The 22,016-nt window shown below is 41.1% G+C and overlaps 1 protein-coding gene across 12 annotated transcripts in view; it reads left to right on the top strand.

Annotated features, from left to right (window-relative positions):
- robo3 (roundabout, axon guidance receptor, homolog 3 (Drosophila)) overlaps positions 1–22,016 on the top strand; it is a 181,269-nt gene that overhangs the window by 121,424 nt on the left and 37,829 nt on the right. For all 12 annotated transcript variants that reach the window (XM_078931050.1, XM_078931054.1, XM_078931049.1 and 9 more), the window contains exons 3-6: positions 11,659–11,816; positions 13,277–13,397; positions 14,330–14,468; positions 17,338–17,465. In XM_078931050.1, coding sequence (XP_078787176.1) covers positions 11,659–11,816; positions 13,277–13,397; positions 14,330–14,468; positions 17,338–17,465 — 546 coding nt within the window. The remainder of the gene's footprint in view (positions 1–11,658; positions 11,817–13,276; positions 13,398–14,329; positions 14,469–17,337; positions 17,466–22,016) is intronic.

Below are 22,016 nucleotides of genomic sequence, written 5' to 3'. Positions count from 1 at the left end.
TGAAGCAGTGCAGCTGCACAGCGGCTAATGCACGGAGCATCAGCTAAAATGCTGTCAGCAAAGCGGGTCAAAGTTCTGCAGAACCTCACAGCAACAGATTCTAGTTAAGCAACTGATTGGATCAGAGTGATGTGGACAACGCTCTGAAAAAAGGACAACATTTTAGCGGTGAAATATATCCTTTCCTCTATTTTTTTTGGTAAATGATAGAGGGCAGTCATGTTTTAAATGCTAAACAAAAGCAGCCTCAACTCTTAACCACACTAGCCACAATTACCTGGCAGAAAATGCAATACTAAGTAGGTGAAATCCATCATGGGGTCCACTTTGCCTAAAGAAGTTTCTTTGTTTGTTGTTGCTTTGATGACTCTGCGGTCTAGTGATAGTTTGTCTGCCTTGAGATCAGGAGGTTGCGGGTTCAAATCTCAGACAGTATATCACTGGAGAAAGTGGGTGGGGTGTGATGCCATCCATAGAAAATGCCTTACCTGCGGCTCCAGTGAAAAAAAGCCAATTCAGTCGCCATTTTTCCGTGATACAGGCGCTGTTGTTTGGAGCCAGCCAACAGTTATTGGTCCAAGTTGGGAGGAGTCACATTTCTGTGGCACGGGGGTGTCCAAATCCAGGCCCAGAGCCGGTGTCCTACATGTTTTCCAACCAACCTGCCGTTAAAGCTCCTTATTGGCTAAACACACCTGATCCAGGTAATCAGCAGCAGATAGGCAAGATGTCTAGAAAAGCAGCAGGAGGCCGGCCCTCGAGACCTGCATTTGGGGACCCCTGAAGGATAGCAATGCTGTCACCAATCAGGAGTAAACTTGTTTGAAGTCCATACCCCTTCTGCTGAAAGCGGCTCGGGAGAATCTGTCAATCAAATGTTTGATGTGGGGACCAGCGAGCACCACATGCTTTTAGTGAGCCATCTGATTGGTCAGTTTATAACTTGAATAACTTGCGATAAAGAAAAAAAAAGCATGAAAACGATTAGGATTAGCAAGAAGATGTTAAAAATAAAGGTATCAAGAATGGTTAGTCTGACAAAAAGAATGACAGAGTAACAGTTTATCTCTCTTTAGAAGTGGAATGTGGAATGCATCCCAAGCATGACTACATCTCCCTGCTCCCCCTGAGAAAGGGCCAAATGCAAGGAACAAACTTCCCTCCGTCACCCATGCAGGTGTGTGACAACCGGTAGGACTTTAAGCTCATGAAGTGTTTCGATTGGCTGATGATCTGAGGATCTCTGGTGGCTTTCTTAACAGCGACATTCCTGAAATTCACAAGAGAGAGACTGATTATTTAGCTGACTGATGTGGTAATGCAAACAAGGAAAGAAACAGGAAACCCTTTCCTCATTACCAGTGCTAGTTCTATGGCCATGCTTCCTCAAGACCTAATTGGTCATTTGATGAATTGGAACAAGGTGGAAAGACTTGCTTTAAGAAATTACTCTTAAACATGAAGGATTTTCACTTAAAGCAAGCAAGAAAGGGGCTGTACAGTGGGGTAGTGGTTAGCACTCATTCCTCACATCAAGGTCCTGGTTTGAATCCCAGCTGTGTCCTGTGTGGAGTTTGCATATACTCCCTGTACATGTGTGGTTCTTCTCAAGCTTCCTCCTATAGTCTAAAACATGCTTCATAGGTTGATTGGTGAGTCTAAATTGTATTTTGGGGGTGACTGTGTGTGGTTGTCCGTCCTTGTGTTGCCCTGCAATAGAGTGTCTAGGGCAGGGGTCGGGAACCTTTTTGGCCAAGAGAGCCATAAACGTCACATATTTTTAAATGTAATTTCTAAAGAGCCATACAATAATGTAGTGTCCCTTTCCCTCACCGAGGCACGGAGACTTAACCTCTTTTAAGGTTCTTTATTTTGGTTACTGTAGACCAGTGTTTTTCAACCAGTGTGCCGCGGCACACTAGTGTGCCGTGGGAGATGGTCAAGTGTGCCGTGGGAAATTGCCCTCATTAACTGAAAAATTAAACATTTCCCATCTCCAGGATTTCAGCTCTCTGTTCATCCAAACAGGCCCTGATAAAACACTGAGGAGTTAGGAATATAAAAGATCGCAAAATACTTTTTCTTTGCGTTTATTTTATTTTATTAAAGACATTTTGATAAGAATGACGTACCGCGATTCAGCTGCAACTCCGGCTGTATTTTGGAAAAGTCCCGTCCTTTTAACTGTCTCCACCAATCATTCTTGGGGAGCTTAATCACATGTCATCAGTCTGACCAATCAGAAGTGGTTAAAGTCTTCACTTCCTTGTCCCGATTTAGCTCGTAAAGTCGCTCAGTTCTAACAGAAATACCAGCTAAAGCTCGTCTTTATCGGTGTAGCTTTCCACAGAATCCGATGTCAGACCGTGGAACAAGTGAACAAAACAAGGAAGCTCAGAGACGCGATCTCCGCCGGGCCGTTTAATGCACTACATCTCCCATGATGCATTGGGTTGTGAGAGTGACAGCGCTCAAGGAGATCTGTTGTTAAACGTCTTGAAATCAACGAACACACATCAAACTGTTTTTACATCTTCTAACTTAACTTTTATTGCATCTTTTAGAAAAAAAACAGCTGCAGTTTCAAGCTTTTCTGCCACAATTATCTCAAAAATGCATGTGAGATTGTGGAGGGACTGTAGATAAATACAGACTATGAGTTTCTCTGTTTTTTTTGTTTTTTTAAATTTTTGGATCCTGGTGTGCCGCGGGATTTTTTTAAGGTTAAAGTGTGCCGTGGCTCAGAAAAGGTTGAAAAACACTGCTGTAGACCACAACAAACGCCGTACAATTAATTCAGCAACTCCTGAATCTCTCCCGCCGAGATGAGAGAGAGCGCTTCTCCCAACTTTATATTCCCCTGCTCCCGCTCCAGCCCTCCCATTTCTCTTATTCGGCCCATAGCTGAACCCCATTGGTCCAAACTACCTAACAACAGGCTGAGCGACAGAATTGAGAGCCAATCAGATCTCTGCTTGATGCGTTTAATGAACTCCAGAACTTTTAATGCGGCCGAACACCCCCCCAGTCCAACTCAGACCGCAGCAATATTGTAGCAACGCTACGAAGAACGAGGCAGAGATAGGAACTTTGCAGAACTGGCTTCTTTTATTGTCCTCGAACAGTGTGACATGCAGTGGGGTCATTCTCCTCGCCCTCCTCCTCACTTACGATGCAGGACAAAATAAACCATCAGGGTAAAATAACTAACACCGAACGGAAGAACAGTCAGACAATAAAACACATAGATTAAACCCACACACCCACTCAGATCAGGCCAAAACCAGCAGAAGAAATTGCATCCCATAATCCTTTGCGCTACCAGATCTGACAGCAGACCAATGGGTGTGTGACCGTCACTACAATATGTTTAAAACTAAATATGCAAATGAATGTGTGCAATTGATTTAATTTCAACATTTTTAAAGTACAATAAGTCTGTGGATTCTTTTTAATAACATTGTTATGCTGTTGCTAATAAATGATGAGTATTTCTCGTGGTAGTTTTGCTGATGGTCTAGTCTGGTTGATAGGTGGGGAGTTTCTGTTTCATGCAGGCGTTGAGACTTTAAACGTGATCGTAGGTCTGAATGATCTTTAGATGTGAGACAGACTGATCACATGCAGACATGGAGCCAAACATATACTCACACGCTGCAGTGAGTGACGGGCAGCGGGTTTTACGTTTTTACAATCCCTGCGCGATTAACCTGCTGCCGGTCCCCCCCACCCCCACCCTCTGCTTTCTCCCTCACACATCCCCGCAACTGCGCGATCTTTCTCAGAGACGGGAGCGCGCAGTTTTAGGCACGTCAATTCACAGGTTTCCGGGTGGTACAAACTCTGTGAAATAATAAATAATAGTAAAGTGATAGCGCTGGCGCAGATTTTCTTCTCCAAGCACCGCTACTACTGCGCGCCTCTGGCATCGCATCGCGCCAGACAAGGACTGGTCAAATGAAAAAAAAAAAAGTATAATTAAAGATTTGTCTGCCACATGTGACCATCAAAAGAGCCATTTATGGCTCGCGAGCCATAGGTTCCCGACCCCTGGTCTAGGGTGATCCCCAGGTTCGCCCTGTAACCCCATGATCCCAAACAGGAATATACTGGATTTAGAAAATGGATGAACTCAGTAAATCTGCCAACATTGCAGAATAAATGAGTAACTTGTAACAAACAACTAAAGTTGTCATTAGAAGAAATAAAAACATTTTTTAGGTATTAAACATTCAGTTAAAAGGCAAAAAGTGCACGCTTCTCCCTCTGGTTGCTTCCCAGCTTTGTCTTCTTGTATGTGCACAGTAAGTGGGATCAGCTGTTGTTCCATGGTCAGCCTAGGTTTGGTGGTAACATGGAGGAGAGCTTCAGATCGCCATGCTGTGGTTTTGATGCTGGGAGCTGCTTACAGCTTCATAAGCCAGAATGCAAACTAGGCCTGCACAAAAAATTGCAAATTTAACGTTATCGCGATATCAAGCTGTGCAATACGCATATTGCAGAAGACTGCGAAAATTGTGATAAATGGTTACTTTAAATAGGCTAAAACAATCTTATGTCAGCTTAAAGTATTTAGTGAATCAATATGCATTTGACCAATTGGATGGACCCCTTCACGATGTTGACCAATCGTATGGAGTCCTCTTAAGTTAGATGTTCGCCTCCTATGTAGACGAGGGTCATTTGAAGTATAATTTATGTGATGTTTACCCCTTAGATTCAATTGTTGCAGTAAAATGGAAATTATGTATTTAGTTTTTTTGCTATGTGTTCATATATCACAAGTTATATTGTCATTGCAATATTAGTTATTACTATTGCAAATTGTATGTTTTCCTCATATCCTGCAGTCCTTATTGAAACTAACAAAAGAAAGTACCGGGAGCATGTAAACGCAGTCACCGGATTGAGACTGAGGTCACACCCAGGCCTCTCAACTTCATGTACATGTGCTTTTTTCTTCGTGCTTTTGGTTGAGGGCTTAAGCTCTGCAGGGGGATTAAAGTCTTCAGCCAGCCTGTATATTGCACTGAGCTGTTAATATTGAAGGCTGAAAAGGTTTTGGTGTATTTGCTGCTTCAGCTGCCCTGCAGTGTATCTATGAGTGTCTGTGTTTGTATTGGGGGGAGGACGAGGTGGGGGCTTAGTGGCAGCATGGACATCTGTCTCCAACTGTGAGACCCCCACCCTCCCTCCATAGGCTCCACATACTCAGCTGAACTTCCCGTCATCCACGCAAGCACACAGTAATATCCTGTGTGGGCCATTTCATCTGGGGGTAATGGTTGATAGAGATCAGAGTGGGTCCACTCTGGATAATAAGAGTGGCTGATGGAAGTTGGCTCCTCGCCGGGGCGCCTGAGAGATATTAGAAGCGGGTGGCACCCAGAGACATGATTTACTCTGAGCAGGCCTGATAACGGAGTAGAAGATGAATGTGGTCAAGCAAATGAGCAAAAGTATTAGTGTTTTTATGTCCGTTGGTCCAAGTAGATTGCTTTGTGTTGGGGCAGGATGTCAGACTGACAGATGCTCAGCTTATTCCCGTTACAGCGCTTGTACCTGTGGAGGCAGTGCTTGATTTCCCCTCCTCCACTCTCCCTCTTCTCCTTCTAACAAGAGACTGTCCATCCTCCTCTCCCCATCATTTCAGTATTTATTCTTGAATAATGTTACTAGCATGTGCAGTTTGAAAGGGGAGCAACAACCAACTAATAAAACAAGCCAGTGCTACAAAAAATTACATTTTCCTTACAGTGGAGCGAGAGAAAAAAGAAAAAGATTGGCAGTCACAGATTCCCCAAGTGTTTAAATAATGAACTAAAAAAGTGATTGGCCAATAACAAAAGTTCACCTCAACACTTGGTAATGTAACCCTGGTTTTCATGACAGAAGTCAAAGGTTTCCTGTAGTCCTTTGCCAGGTGGGAACAGACCGTGATTGATATTTTGCCTTCCAGTCAGATCCTCTTGGAGCTCTGATGTTTTGGGGCTTTTTCTCCTCCTTTGCTTCCAGATAATGTGTTTGAGATCATGCTGGAAGATCCAGCCATGTTTCATCCCCAACATCGTCACTGATGGAAGTAGAAAAATGGATGCATCCTTTTAGAATATAGACCAATCATCCTGTCTGTTTTGCAGAAAAACAGCCCAAAGCATGATGTGTCTACACTTCACTGTGGGTATTAGAAATCATCAAGAAATTATAGCAGCCATAACCCAAATGTCCTTTAAGGGCATTTTTTATACTATTTGTCTGCTCATCAAATAGCTGTCATGGCCACTTAGCTGAGTTGTGCTTTACAGGGTATATACATTTCAAACACATGTTCTGATTCTCCTTATCTCCAACCTAATTGGTGTTGCTTTACAGCTATGCCTTGATTAAAGAAAAACCCTTCGGCCCCAGTGGTGCGGATTATTCTGGCTTTGTTGAACGAGTTTAAAGAAAGGGTCAAAGTTCAGCCACTCAATATGGGCCCCCCAAAGGCCTCATGGATAATTGTCAGAGCCTAATAAAGTTCTTGAAACCCTCTTTTGGCCCAGAACTGGAGAGTGCTGAAGGCAGAATGGGAACAATCAGTCCCCCTGGAGCCGTGGTGTGTGACAGGTCATGACAGCAGTCCTTTAACCTTACACCATGCTAATTTAGACCTGGGGTGCTGGCAGCTGTCCTGTTTTCTAGCTGTATGCCTTGACAGGTTTGGAAACGATTTAGCTTTTTTTTTAACACTGTGAGGCCTGATTGAGAGAAAAGTCGGCAGTCGATACAGATAAGGTCAGGGATGTGATCTGGCATATCCTTTCAGCACTGAGGGGGCCGGGGGGATTCAGAGAGCCCCAAATGTTTTGGAGCAAGGTAATTGGCCATCACTGTAAGGATCTCACTCGGACCATAAGTGGCAATTTAGTCTGTTTTGTGTGAACCAGAGAATAAATGCCACAATTAACATAACAGCTCTGGAGGCAACAGTAAGAATCTGTATGTTAACAGAACAACATCAAGAACACGTTCTCTCCGCAAAGGAGACGAAAAATATCTTCTTCATCATCCAATGGCCAACGCTCCCTGTGACTTTGATTGCAAACATTTAAAGGAGATTCTTCTCTGTCTTGACAAGAAGAGAAACAAGCCTTCCCCCTCATGCATCCCTGACACTGTAATATGGTCAATGCTTCAGGAAGCTCAAGTGTTGAGGAAGTGAAAGCAGTTTTAAATAGTAAATGGCGTATACTTATAAAGCGTGTTTCTACCTTCTTAGAAGGCTCAAAGTGTGTTACAGTCATAGTCAAATTCACCCATTTACACACACACTGCTGCCGAACATTGGCACAAACCATAACCACCAAGAGTAATGTGGGTTTCAGTATCTTGCCCAAGGACACTTCAACACATGGGTGAGCAAGGCTCTTTCCCGGACCCACACTGAATGAAGCTCATTACAGTGACAGCATTAAATATTGCCCATGCTGGCTTTTTTACAGACATTAGGATCTTTTTAGGGAGTCTCCATTGGCACATACAGTGGTATAAGAAGGTTTGGGCACCCCTGATGATTCCAAATTCCAAAATACCTTCAACCAGAATCCAGGCCCTTATTGGAAGCTATGGGAAGTGATTGGAGGCTGTCATTTCTGCAAATGGAGGATCTACTAAATATTGATGGCATTTTTCTGTTGGGGTGGCCAAATTTACGCAGCTGCCTATTTTTGTTTAAGTAATTTTTGCACAGTTTCTTTAAATCCAATAAACTTCATTTCACTTGTCAAATATCACTGTGTTCATCTGCTATATGATATATATAACTGAAATTGATGATCCAAACAACAAATGATTTACGAGAAAAAATCTTGAAAATTATCAGGGGTGCCGAAACTTTCTCATACCACTGTAATAATCATCATATTACTATAATTGCAACCTCATTACAAATGAAGCTGCAGAAATTAATTTTGACATTTTGGTCTCATCAGACCAAAGAATCTTATCTCTCATAGTCTGGGAGTTCTTGATGTTTTTTTGACAAACTCTAGGGTTCTGGTCATCCTAAACCAACTCCATTGAAGGATTCTAGGGGCCACTGTCCTCTGGGAACCTTGAGAGCTGCAGACATTCTTTTAAAACCTTGAGCAGATATGTGTCTTAAAGCCACAGTTCTGTCTCTGAGCTCCTCGGGTGGTTCTTTTGACCCCATGTGCACTGCAAGCTAGAAGGTCTTCTATAGACAGGTGTCTGGCTTTCCTGAGCAGTTTAATTAAACACAGCTGGACTCCAATGAAGAAACAGAATCATCTCAAAGAGGATCAGAAGAAATGGACAGTATGTTCAGTATGAGAGTCACAGTGAAGGGTCTGAATTTCCACTGGTCCGTCTGTGGTGCGTTTCCTTGCGTTGCGTGGGGAGTCAGTCTCTTGAACGTCAGTTAGTTTACATCGTTTCCCTCTGCATTTCCGCCCCCCTCCCCCCTGGCTCCTGAAGGAGTTGTTTGTCCTGCAACCACCAGGTTGAGTAGTTCCTCACCGATTCCTTGTGAAATACATGTTTTGTGTCATAAATGATGTCATGTTTTTGTACTTTCAAAATGACACCTTTGCCATTCATGGGGAAAATGGACGCCAGTGTTATCCGCGGTGTTAACACACATTATTGCGTGGACATGTCACCTTAAATCTCAAATAAAAGTTACATTTGTTATTTTGAAAGCCGGACCTATTTCCAGTTTCTCCAGCTTTTTGGAGGGAAATTTGACACGTCAATGAACTGGAAATAGAACTGCTGTGTGAAGCTGGCGTTGTGTTCTGGGGGGACCGACGTATTTAGACCTATTTAGATTACTGTCATTATTATTATTGTTATTTTCATAGGCTGCTTGCACTGTGGGTTGAGAGGAAAGAAGGTTCATCTTTGCTGTGTATCATGTGTATGCAGTATATTTGACAAATAAACTTTACTTTACTGTATCTAACAGGAAAATGGTCAACCCACTCTCTTGGACATGTATACACCAGATGCCCTTTAATGCTTTACATCCACCAGCTCCAATGCTGCCAAATAGTCCACTAAATTTCTTGCAAAAAGTGAAATTCTGGCTTAATTGTCAGCCTCACAATTATTTTTCTCTTTTCATCTTTGAATTTAGAATTCTGACCTTGTTACCTTTTTTCCCTTATCCTTCCCTCCTTCTCTGCAATGAACATCACATTAGAACAACAATTTTTAATTTTTAAAATAGCTGCAAAAGAGGGCAACTCCAGCATTTATGACATCATATAATCCATATTCCTGACCCTCAAACTTCCTTCTCAGCTACTTAATTCACTTCCTTCTTTATTAAACTTTCTCTCTCACAAATAATTATTTACTACTCAATTGAACAGTTTCTTCAACTTTTAAAAGCTGTCTGTCTATTCCAAAAGGTGAACAACAACATATCTTTCTCACCTGAGTCACACTGAGGGAGGAAAAAACTGGTTAGTTCTGCCAATATTTGACTATATCAATGGAGTTGTATGAAGCCATCATCAATCTTACACTTCAATCTGTTTAGTGTGAAATAAATAGTCCTGCCAATTGAATTATACTCTCAGGAAAAAAGAACACTTTTATATAATATTACATAATAACAGCCTCATTGATTCCTCACATTAACTGAGGCAAACAGCTGTCTCCACATGTGCAGCAGCATGTTTTCCCTGCAGTATGCACAGTACCATTGAGGGCCGTATGGGGTCTGTGTTCAGTGCCGTTCCCACTACATTTGGGATTTTGCAATAAATGGCAATAATGTGGGACAGGCTCCATCTCCTGACCAATCAGCATGTTAAAAACATAACTACAAAGGATTCCGGTTGAATTTTTATCCAAATATGTGACAACTGAACTAGGTCAGTAGAAAGTGTCTGCATGGAATACCACAACAGAAGACCCTCTAGAATTGGTGAGGCTAAAGTTCTTAACTAGTGGACGGGCTCCAGTGTGGTACTCCCAGGAACAGCATTGGAGTACAGTACAGTTTCATTCAAAGGGTTTTGGGAGCAGCTTGTGGAAGTGTCCAGAAGAGGTCCTCTCTGGCCAAAGACCTCAGGGCAGACCCAAGACTTAAATGAGAAGACATGTCTGGATGCTTTCAGATGAGCAGGAGAGTGTTGCTGGAGGGAGATCAGGGGTGGGGGCTGGATGGTTGGATAGATGAAGGAACTGGAGAGCTGTTCGTCTTAAAAACGTAAAAGAAAACACAGTAAGAATGGCTGGAAACTAAGGCTTCCTAAGATTTCCTGTATTTGTATGATCTTTAATAGAAATGTTATGTTTAGAGTTTTTTTTGTTTCTACAGTTTTTAATAAGATTTTGAGATTTTATTGAATCATGTGCCTCAACAAAATAGTGAAACATACTTTAAAATAGAAAATGTTTAAATTAAAGAGTAGAGGTGTTTCACTTAAAAGCACATTTTAGATTTGTTTTTTAATCTGATTCTGCTTATTTAAGAATATGGAATTGCCAACCAAATCAGAGCTGTGGTCAGCTGGAAGCTACAGCTAAGTCAGGACTAGAGCCCTGTCTTTTTTTTAAATAATAATAATGGATTGGATTTATCTGTGCTTTTCCGTGGGCTCAAACCGCTTAATATGTATGTCTATTATTCATTCACTCCTCATTGACACTTGGTGGTGGTAAGCTACTGATGTAGACACATTTCATTTAACTAAAGTTTAGCCTACATTACATAAGGGGTTTATACAAATACACACCTAGATCCACAATCCCCTGTTGTATATGGCGTTCCATCGCTGCCATAAATTGAACGAGCACAAAGACAATTCACTAAGCGGGCGTATTCAGGAACTGAGAGAGTTAACCTTACAACCAAAAAATCTGAATGAAGGCTAAGTCGATATTAGAGTTGGCCGTTATGTGCTTTGTGTTAGATTTTGGGTGAGACTGTACTAATTCAGTGGTAATTAATGACCTTGATGTGGGTAGTTGTGCACACGTGTGTGTGCGTGTGTGCGTGATGCATGTGTGTGTGTGTGTGTGTGTGTGTGTTTGGGTCAGGCTTTGAGATCTTTGAGTGTCTGGCCCCGCCTTACCATCCTGATCTTCTCTCTCCTGACTCTCCAGCCCGCTTCTCCTTGAGGTGCTGAGGTCTAAACGTCAGTGTAGGGGGGAACCAGCCTGTTCTATCTGTGCTCTGAAGCTTTGAAAGCTTTGCTGCTAAATATTAGAAAAGGGTTTTCACTGTCCGCTCTTAAAACTCGACTCAAGATTCAATTTTTTGTTACACATGAGATCTTGATCTGATACCACTTTTACATTTGTTTTTACCATTTTTTATATTTCGTTTTAATGTACAGTACATTGTTTCAGTTTTAATTGTGTTAAAGCGCTTCATAAGTAATGATGATGGTGATGATTCCTAGTCAGCTGCTGCAGCCTTCATGACTGATGTGCACACAGAGGATGAATGAGGAGCTCAGGGAGGCTGGCACGTCATGCTAAAGTTCACTATAACAAGTATCAATATCAATGTGCCATCAAGCTTTGTGCCTTTCTGTGCGCCGAAATAAGAAGAAATAGTTTGTATTTGGCTGTTTGAGATCCAGGGAGTTGCACAGACTAAGTTGCCTTCACTCAAGTCCTCTCTTGTTTTTTTCTCAGTTTTGAGGGATGACTTCCGCCAGACACCCAGCGATGTGGTGGTGGCAGCAGGGGAGCCGGCTGTCATGGAGTGTATCCCCCCCAGAGGACACCCAGAGCCCACCATCTCCTGGAAAAGAAACAACATTCGGGTTAATGATCGAGATGAAAGGATCACGGTAAACTTTTATGCTGGAGCAACACTCCCGTTATTTTCCTATTAGAATGACATGAATTACCATATTCTTGAAAAAAAATTCCCACTTTGATTCCCTAAACATAAACAAAGTTTGCAAAATGACCATTTCTTCTTTGGTCATAAAAAGCTGCAGGAACATGTATAACAAAAACTGTATAGAAACATTCATCTGTTTGGTTGGCTCTACTTGGATTCACATGATGGTCTGCAGTTACAACTGGTCCTTCTTTAAAATAGTGAGAAAACCAACCTTCATAGCTTACAGGGTTAAAGCGTACCTTAGGCTTGCATGCATCCAGATCTTCTGGAGTGTTACCAGGTTGGGAGTGCAGACACGGATGACGGCATAACTGTGAAGCTGTGCAGGAATTCTGTTGGAAATCTTGATACAAACTGTTCTGCTCTGTTAATGAAAACTAAAACTGGTGTGGAGACATTCATGAAAGCTGCATCATAGATCAACATAAATAGCAAACAATTTTTCAAGGAACCATGATCATAGTAATATGAGAATGGTGGAACAGGGAAGCCAAATGTGAAACACCCAAGACTTAAGGGTTCGTCTTGACTAGAGCGATCAAATTAACGGGTTAATCAAGTTTAATTTGTTACAGACATTTTAGTGCGTTTTTTTAACCGTTTTTCACAAAAAGTGGACCATTTCAAACGTGGTGCGTTGTCATGGTAACAGTTCCAGTGGGGTCACACCGTCCGCGCTCTGCTCTCACTCTTTTACTCTTAATTGTCAAGAGAAATAAACAAAGTATAATTTCCGAGGGAACGTTCACTTCTACCTGCATGTTTTTGTCTAGATGATGAAGCAAATGTTTGTTTAAAGAAACAAAGTCTAAATAGTTCAATTCCTCCGGTCTCACATCCTCACGTCTTATGTCTTCCTCACCTTCTGTCTTCCTCTTCTGCTGCAACCAGTCTTCAAAATGATCAAATTCACCAAAGAGATTAAAGGAAACTATAAAATCACTCATGTCTTTACTACTGTCTTTCCGTTGTGATAAACTGTGAAATAAGGTTTGTCAACTTATTAATAAGTAGTTTGTGTTCCTACTGTTTTTTTAAGTGTTTTTTAATTAGAGCACTCTGGACCTGATGTGTTTTTTCCTTTCATGGTTTTAGATTGGAAAATTCCTCATTGGTGGTGTAAAAGTAAAGGTTGGAAGTTTGTTAGAATACAAAAACATCATAAAGGCACCTTTTAGTTGTATTTTGATCTTTTATTGTGCCACAATTTCATGAACTTAAAAGAAAATATGAGGTAAAATAACTTCATTAGATGAATTAATTACAGGTCACTGTAATTGCACAAAAAATGAATAGGATGACAGCAGCAGTTTGACCCAAAGCACTTCCTGTCTGAATCTGTCTTTTTTGACCCTTCTCTCCTGCCTCTTCCCGTGCGTCTCTCCTTTGTCTTGGTTTCAGATCCGTGGTGGAAAGCTGATGATTTCCAACACAAAGAAAAGTGATGCTGGAATGTACGTATGTGTTGGAACCAACATGGTGGGTGAGAAAGACAGTGATCCTGCTGAACTTGTGGTGTTTGGTGAGTAGCAGCTACTTGTTTTTAATGTATTTATTTTTTAAAAACAATTTTAACAAGGGATACGGTGATGTAAGTATCACGGTATCTTATCTAATAATCCTTGAGCAATAGTGATTATAATCATTTTTTATGAGCTAAGAAGGTTTTCTTAATGTATTCATGTTCAGCTTGAACTCTAAACTATCACCTCTTCTTTAGAACTCAAAGGGAAGAACTGCTTTGGGGATTAAAATCCCATCAGTTTTCTACTGATCTATCTTTTCTCAGTTGTGTTCCACTTTTGTTCCTCTCCTGCTGCTGTGAAAGAATAGCAAGGCTTCCCTTCCAATTGCTTCTTGCTTATCTGTGCTGACCTCCCTTTCTTCCTTGTTGGATTCTGTGCTGTGCAGCATGACAGCATTACATTGCAGTGTGTACTGTGTTGATCCCAGGAGCAGAGACCCAGTGGTGGCTACTCCACAGTCTGCAGTGTTGCAGTGTTCCAAAAACCCCCTCAGTGATGATAAAGTTTCTGAAGATCATTGCCTTTTATCCTGCCATCTCATTAACGTTGGCTTATTGCAGTAAACATTTACCAAACCTCGCTCATTACCCCTAACTTTTCTCAGCCTGTAACATCAACTGGCTAATCCAGTCTTAATGCAGGTTTGGTTGTATGTATATATGTATATATATATATATATATATATATATATATATATATATATATATATATATATATATATATATATATATATATATACATATATATATATATAAATGCAGCTAATGTTCTCAAATCTTCTGAGGCAACATTACTATTCTCTGCAATGGAATGTGGGATCAGCAATTTCAGACACAATTTCTCAGTTGCTTCTCAACTGTGTAACTCTGTAAACGCTGTCTGGAACAGGCTGAAAAATTGAACTGCAATTGTTATTTACTGCTTTCAGAGAGGCCAGTCTTCATCAAACAACCAGTGAACCAAGTGGTGCTGGCAAACGACACAGTGGACTTCTTCTGTGAGGTGCATGGAGACCCGACTCCAACTGTCCGCTGGCATAGAGAAGAGGGAGAGTTCCCCCGGGGAAGGTAGCCCTAAAGCAATGTCACTCAAACTCTCCCATGCTTTAGAACCTGGGGCTTGGTGTTTTAGGTGTTTTGGTGTTGGACCAGTGTCCCAGTTAAAGAATGACAATCGTGTTTTGGTGTTATTAACATATTCTTGGAGCATTTTTTAATCATGGAGGACATATATAAAAGACTTTAGGCTTAAAACTGCCAATCTGAGTATTTCTCTATTCAAACCGTGGACAATCAGGAGCAGATGAACAAATGATGTGTGAAAAAGCTCTCCAATGATTGGGTCACACACTTCCTGCTCAACTTCATTCTGACGAATAGGTCCATGAAGGTCCATGTAGGTACCTGGTATCTGGCTCAAAACTGTAGGGCTGGTTAGCTCTGCTATTGCTCACCATTTCTGTTGCACTACTAATGTTAGGTTGAGGCTGTAAGCTAGCAGCAGACCATGCAAACAGAGCCATCAGTGACGGGAAGGGGGAGGAGGCGGGGTTGCTCCACGCCAACGGTCAAAGACGAATTTCTAATGAGCTTTTGCAGATCTGCAGAAACTATGTCCTAGAAAACAAGACAGGTTTTTAAAATTCAGTTAACACAAAGAACTTTGCCATAACTCGCGTTCTCTCATTATTGGCAAAAGAAAGTGAAAAGCTTGTTTTCAAGCTGAAAATGAAGGGAAGAGTGGTCAACAGAATTATATCCCTTTGCTATCCAAACAAAACAACCCAGAATGTCTTTAAATAAAATTAGATGATTCAAAATGGAAACATTTGTTTAATTAAATTGCCTTTTATCTACAGATTTTTTTAAATTCGGAAACGACAACCTTACAACCTTTTCTTGAAACATTTATATTATCTAAATTTGACTTTCTTTTTTATTTACTCAGAGGTCTTTACATTTGTAATGGCAAAACTATGGGATAGAGTTAAGTTAGTTGCTAGACCATAGTTTATCCCAGGTGAGGTTTATTAGTTTTATAGGCAGGATTCCTAAGATCCGCCAGTGGTTGAAGGTTTCCCATCAGCTTGCAGATGAATTCATGGAGTGGATATCTCAAATGGGACAACAGAATATTCCAGTTGCATTTGAAGCAGCCTGAGTGACAAGTGGCACCACCTGACCTTAGGTTGGTTCTCAGCAGCAAAAGTGAACTTTGTGTGTCCTACTGTGGGCCCTCAGACACTCTAGACTTTTTCCCTCTGGACCAGAGGTCCCCAGACCGAGGCCCGGGGGCCGGACCGGCCCGCCCACTCATTTGACCCAGCCCCCTGAACGACACCAGAGAGAGATCCTTTTTTTTTGCATTATTATTTTTTTAGCCTCATGGAAACCTGGAGGGAAGTGGGCCTCCCCAACAGAATCCCTGGAATTCTCTCCTCACGTCAATAAAGCTTATTTGAATTGAAATCTGAGCCAACCTAAAACATTTTCTACTGCAACCTCACTTTGCCCCAGTCATAGAACTTGAACGTGACCCCCCCCCCATCAGATTGGAAAAAGATTGGGGAGGAGAAAAATTCATTCAGAATGCAGGGTATTTCACCTGTGGTGGAAAAACAAGTATTGTTTTTGATCAACGTAAAGTAAAGGTTGTTTGTATCATCCGCCAAGAGACGGTGGCGGTATTCAAAGAATACAATCTACGCTGACATTATGAATCCAGTCACAAAGAGAAATGTGATAACTTGCAAGGGCAAATGCGAGCAGACAAACTCTCAAAGCTAAAAAGTGGACTGCTAGCTCAGCAGACTGTGTTGCTATGTAGTTCCTGTCTTTTTATGTAAAGGTCCCAGAGAGGGTCATTTGTTTTTTTATTGATTACATACATAGTGTTATTATATATTTGCTGACTATTATTGTTATTGTTTTTTCTGGTGAAGAATGCAGAGAGGATTATTTGATATCAGATTGAGTTATTTATATTTGGTTATGTGTGGCTTTCTGGGAAACAATAAATGTTAACATTTAGCCCCCCCTGCAATTGTCATACTTTGTCTGTTTCATCTGACCCTGGCTCCCAATCAGAGAATGGAAACGTCATGTGGCCCTCACTGCAAAGGTTTGGGGACCCCTGCTCTAGACCTACCTGTGGACCTACCCAAGCTGTGTGTCTGATATGAAAAGAATTAAGAAGCTATTTTAATACTATAAACAATATGAACGTTACTGCAATAGATTTTAATTGTGTTAAAGCTGTTATACTGTGGTGACATTATCGGTGGGAAAAGCTTCTCTTCAATTAGGTCTACATAGAATAAAAAACAGAAAAAGTCTTTTTCTGGGGTGAGGGGATTATTAATCACTTCGGTTCTGCTAACCAAAAAAATGTTTTTGTTTTGGATTTGTAAAATTGAAAAAGAAAGACTGTTTGTGAGGAGGAAGTGGAGATTTCCTAAATAAAATGATCATAAAACTCACTGCATTCTGGAAGAGAATATGTGACTCATTGTGTGAAGCTGCTTGTACAGCAGCATGTGTCATCCACACGATGAGCCTTTTTACTGTTACACAACGGACCTCTTTTGCCAGTTGAAACCTGAAAGCTGCGGTTTCTGGGCAGACCCCAGCATGTGCTGTTGGCACCAGAGCCCTGCGACAGTGTTACTGCACGGCTCCCTCACGCTTGTTTGGAGTTGGATGATCTTTTAATGATCCCTCTGGGGAAGTAAAGTCAAGTGTTTCCATTGTTTTTCAGCTGAACTACATTTCCAAACCAGTAAACAACCACCAAGTTCAAAAACACCAAGTAATGACTTTGCATAACCAAGATGTTGTAAATCTCTTTAATTAGTCAGATACAGTAACCTAAATAACTGGTTGAAAATAGTGATCTGGTTGCATCTCAGCATAATCCTGTATCCTGTATGTGTTTCAGGTTTGAAATCCGCAGTGACAACAGTCTGCGTCTGACCCAGGTGCGAGCGGAGGATGAGGGCGCGTACATCTGCTCATCAGAGAACAGTGTGGGCAAAGCTGAGGCCTCAGCTACCCTCCAAGTACACGGTCAGTGATGGAACTGAGGTCACACAAACAAGCTGATTTTTCAGACAGTGCAATCAGGATGTACAAAATTGACTGCAACACATTAAACATGAACATAAATTACAAAACCACCCATAGCATTTCTTTTGGGTTGTTCTTGTTGGCCTCATGAGACTTATTTAAATTTGACCAGTCTTTGCATGGCGGCTTGTAGGAAGCTTGCATCTGTAGTGAAAATAAAATGAACACAAGTGAAATCACATCTGCTAAAAACCTCCCATAATTTTGAATGATTAAAGTTGTTAATTAAAACTAAGGAGATGTATTTAAAAACTGGATTGGAAAATTCTTTCAAGCCCAGACTTGATGTCCCTCTGGACAGGCAGCGATGATCAGAGGGTGTGGGTACCGAATGTTCTCGGGGTCCTTCGGGGTCCTTCGACCAATGATGACGTCACACGATTTGATTGGCTGTAAGTTGCCACGACCAATGAGTTAACGTCGCTAAGTGTTTTTTAAAACTTTATTGACAATTGCGGTATCATACATTAACAATGACATTAACGTTAACAACGAACAATAACGATGTAATGAATATTGCTTCGAAGATCAGTCACCATTGCCAAACATAATATATTAACATATAAAATAAAGAATAGAGGGGAAAAAATAAACAATGAACATAACACACAAATAAATAAAAACATAAGTAAAATAAAATAAAGGAACATAGAAAAAATCGAAATAGTTAAGTTAGGGGTACTTGTGAAGTTTGTATTTCTGAACAAAACTAAGCAATTTCAAGCCATTCTTCTTTTTCATATAATGAAGTGATTGAAAGTAAAAACAGAGCTCTTTATTAAATGTTATAAAAAGTGGTTTGGTCTTCAAAACTTGACCTCACCAAGATGGCGGTGCCCTCCCCCCATGAGGAACCACGTGATGTCTCCTCTAGTGATATAACTCATTGGAAGGACCCTGAAGGACCCCGAGAACATCTGGCAACCCGAGAACATCCGGTACCCACAAGGGCTTTAAACTCCATGACGATACAGTCAGGCCCTCGAATGGAAACCTGTCATTTTTGATGTTTAAAGGGAAATGAGAAGTATTGATAAGTCAACCTCTGACGTGTATTCTCACACACTGTGTGAATGCACCAAAACTGTTGATGTAGGACAACAGACCTGTACACATAAAGACCGTCCGCGGATAACTAATAAGTGCCTAACTGTGTGAAGGAGCCACAACCAACAGTAATCTCTGGCAAATGGACATTGCTTACTCTTAAAACTGTGGGGTCACACATGCACACATTCACACATGCACACATTCACACACAGCAAGTAAATGAGAATATACACTCACTTTATTAGGTCCACCTTGCTAGTACCGGGTTGGACCCCCTTTTGCCCTCAGAACTGCCTTAATCCTTGGTTGCAGAGATTCAACATGGTTCTGGAAACATTCCTCAGAGTTTGGTCCATACTGATATGACAGCATCACACAGTAGCTGCAGATGATCCATGATGCCAATCTCCCATTTCACCAAATCCCAAAGGTGTCTATTGGGTTGAGATCTGGTGACTGTGGATGACGTTTGAGTCCAGTGAACTCATTGTCATGTTCAAGAAACCAGTCTGAGATGATTCCAGCTTTATGACATGGCGTCTTATCCTGCTGGAAGTAGCCATGAGAAGATGGTCCACTGTGGTCAGAAAGGGATGGACATGGTCAGCAACAATACTCAGGTAGGCTGTGGTGTTGGAACCATGGTCAGTTGTTACTAAGGGGGGCAAAGTGGGCCAAGGAAATATCCCCCAGACATCACCATCAGCCTAAGCAGGTAATACTAAGCAGGATCTATGCTTTCATATTGTTGACAGCAAATTCTGACCTTTCCATCCAAATGAGGCGGAAGAAATGGAGACTCATCAGACCAGAAAACGTTTTTCCAATTGTCTATTGTCGAGTTTTGGTGAGCCTGTGTGAATTGTACTGTAGTCTCAGTTTCCTGTTCTTAGCTGTCAGGAGTGGCAGCCGCTGTCTGCACGCAGGTGAAAAAAATGCACGTGAGACACGCTCCACCCCCGCGGTCACTTCATCTGTGTGTAGCGTTTAGTTTAACCTGTTGTAACAGCAGAAAATGCGGCGATTTTCTGCTTCACTTACAGCATCATAGCTAATGCTATGATGCTAATGATGCTATGCTAACAAGCTGTTCCATCTGTCGACTAAATGGAAAAGTCTGACAGTATTTTCCCGGACGTGGCGGATAAATAAAACAAAATTAATTCCTGAACAGTATTTCATAAATATTATGACAGAACTGAATCCACTGGGTTTTAGCAGAGTTTTGGAGGCAGATTTGAATCTGTTCTTGTTTTCTCAGCATGTTTAAATCTGAGTTTACAGTCAGATAACATTAAGGACGTGTTCATACCATTTCTAGAATACTTTTATGCAATTTCATTTTCTTAAAAAAATTCTAAACGTAGAAGGTATTTCTGTGTAAAATAGTGCTATAATTTGGCGGATAAAAAATATGTTTGGCTGGTAGAGTTTTTTAATCCACTGGCAAACTTGGCCAGTGTGTTATGGTGTTAGTATCTTTGCTTTTGTGTTTTGGTTCTTTTTGTTCTGTCATGTTTTGAGTTCATTTCCTGTTTTATTTTGAAAGGTTCCTGTGTTGTGTTGTGTTTTCCCTCATTGTCTCCACCTGTGTCTCGTCTGTTCTGTATGTGTGTATGTAAGTCCTGTCTTTCCTTTCCTCCTGGGCCGGTCCATAGTTTGATGTTCCCGGTTTCAGTGTCTTTCTAGTTTTCGAGTTTTTCCAGCCTGCTGAGCTGCGGGTTTTGGTTTGGTTTGTTTAGTTCTAGTTATTAAAGATCTTTTTCTCCTGGAACCTCCTGCCTCCTCCTCTCTGCACCTGGATACTTCCTCAACTCCCCCTTTGTAACACGGTGACTCAAAAATGAAATTTGGGCCTGTGTGGAGGTATTTCTGTTATTTAAAATCAGACAAAAAGCAGAGTAACATGCACTGCTAACTGTGCAGAAGGCATTTTCCGTCTGAAACCAGAAATACCACCAACCTTTTTATCAGAGACTTCAAGCATGTTGAACATCAGACTGAAAGAAACAATGATTCTTTAGCAAAAACAACGGTCAGACCTGCACAGCGGCAACAGTCAACCCTACCAGACGAAACTCTGACAATTTGCTTTTAGTTCCTAGATTATTCACAGGATCTTGACAAAAGTATTTGTAAATTGTATGTTTGATATGTAAAACTTGAAAACATTAGAATTCTTAGATTATTGCTTTGTTTTTAAATGGAACTGATCAAACATTGAGTTTTATTTATGTTCTATTTTGAAACTTGAAAGCTTTTGCTTTAAAAGTGTTCCTTGAGTTCTATTCTGTTTAAAGTGTGATAGGAACTAACAAAGTGGCAGGTGAGTGTATTTTACAAAAGGTAAATGGAGTAAACTTGTGCAGCACTTTTCTGCCACAGTCCCAGTTCCAATCACCCTTATACAGACACATTCACACACTGATTGTGGCTCCGCTGCCAAACACTGGCACCAACCTATCATCACCAGAGACAAGGTGGAGTTCAGTGTCTTGCCCAAGGAGGAAGGCAGGACTCGTACCTGCAATCTTCTGATCAGGGGTCGACCGCCCTACCTCTGCATTGTTTGATAAGAACTGCTTTTGCATTTTCAGCGCCTGATTCCACTCTACTTATTTGTCCTTCTCTTCCTCTTTCTTTTTAACTTGGGGCATTAACTGATATCAATCCTATTTAAATTGCTTTTTGGTTGCTTCTATTTGTATGAAGGTAAAAGAAAAACAATCTTTCACTTTCACTCATACAGATCATCATCATGTTTATCCCACTTATTCCATTTTCTTTCCCTTTTTGTTGCATCTCTCCATCACAGCCGGTCTTTCCTGTAAGTATTCCATTCCATTCCATCTTTGCATGCTTTAGTCTGTGTATTTCCGTAGAAGACATTAAATACAGGAACCCTCGTGTCATTTTGATTAACCCAAAACCCTGCCTTGCTTTGAGTGAGTGGTGCCTAACATTGACGCACAGGGAGGTTGTGAATGTTGAGGCAGCGACTCTTTCAGAGTCAGATTTACAGACGTTTATCAACTACTGATTGTTTCATATCTCATCCCAGCATCTTTTCAAGGAAGAATGTAAAACGCATTATGATTCAGTATGACTCCAAAACAACAAGGGGAACAACTATGCAGTGTCTCACACACACAGACACACACCTTTACTTGTAGATTACTAATAATCATTGTTACTTCATGCTCCACAACAGTCACCTCTTGTAATCTTTGTTCTCTCTCATTTTCTTCATTCATCAACTAATAATCATTGTTACTTCCTGCTCCACAACAGTCACCTCTTGTAATCTTTGTTCTCTCTCATTTTCTTCATTCATCAACTGTTCAAGGTATTCTTTCTACCTTTCCATGACACTACTGACCCCAGTAAATACATCACCATTCCTATCCTTAACCTCCCTAAACTGCTGCATGTCCTTCCCGT

This window comes from Oryzias latipes, chromosome 14 (assembly GCF_053564925.1).
Source record: "Oryzias latipes strain Hd-rR chromosome 14, Olatipes_Hd-rR_3.1".
In the NCBI taxonomy this organism is placed as follows: Eukaryota; Metazoa; Chordata; class Actinopteri; order Beloniformes; family Adrianichthyidae; genus Oryzias; species Oryzias latipes.
This window is presented reverse-complemented; position numbering and strand designations above follow the sequence as displayed.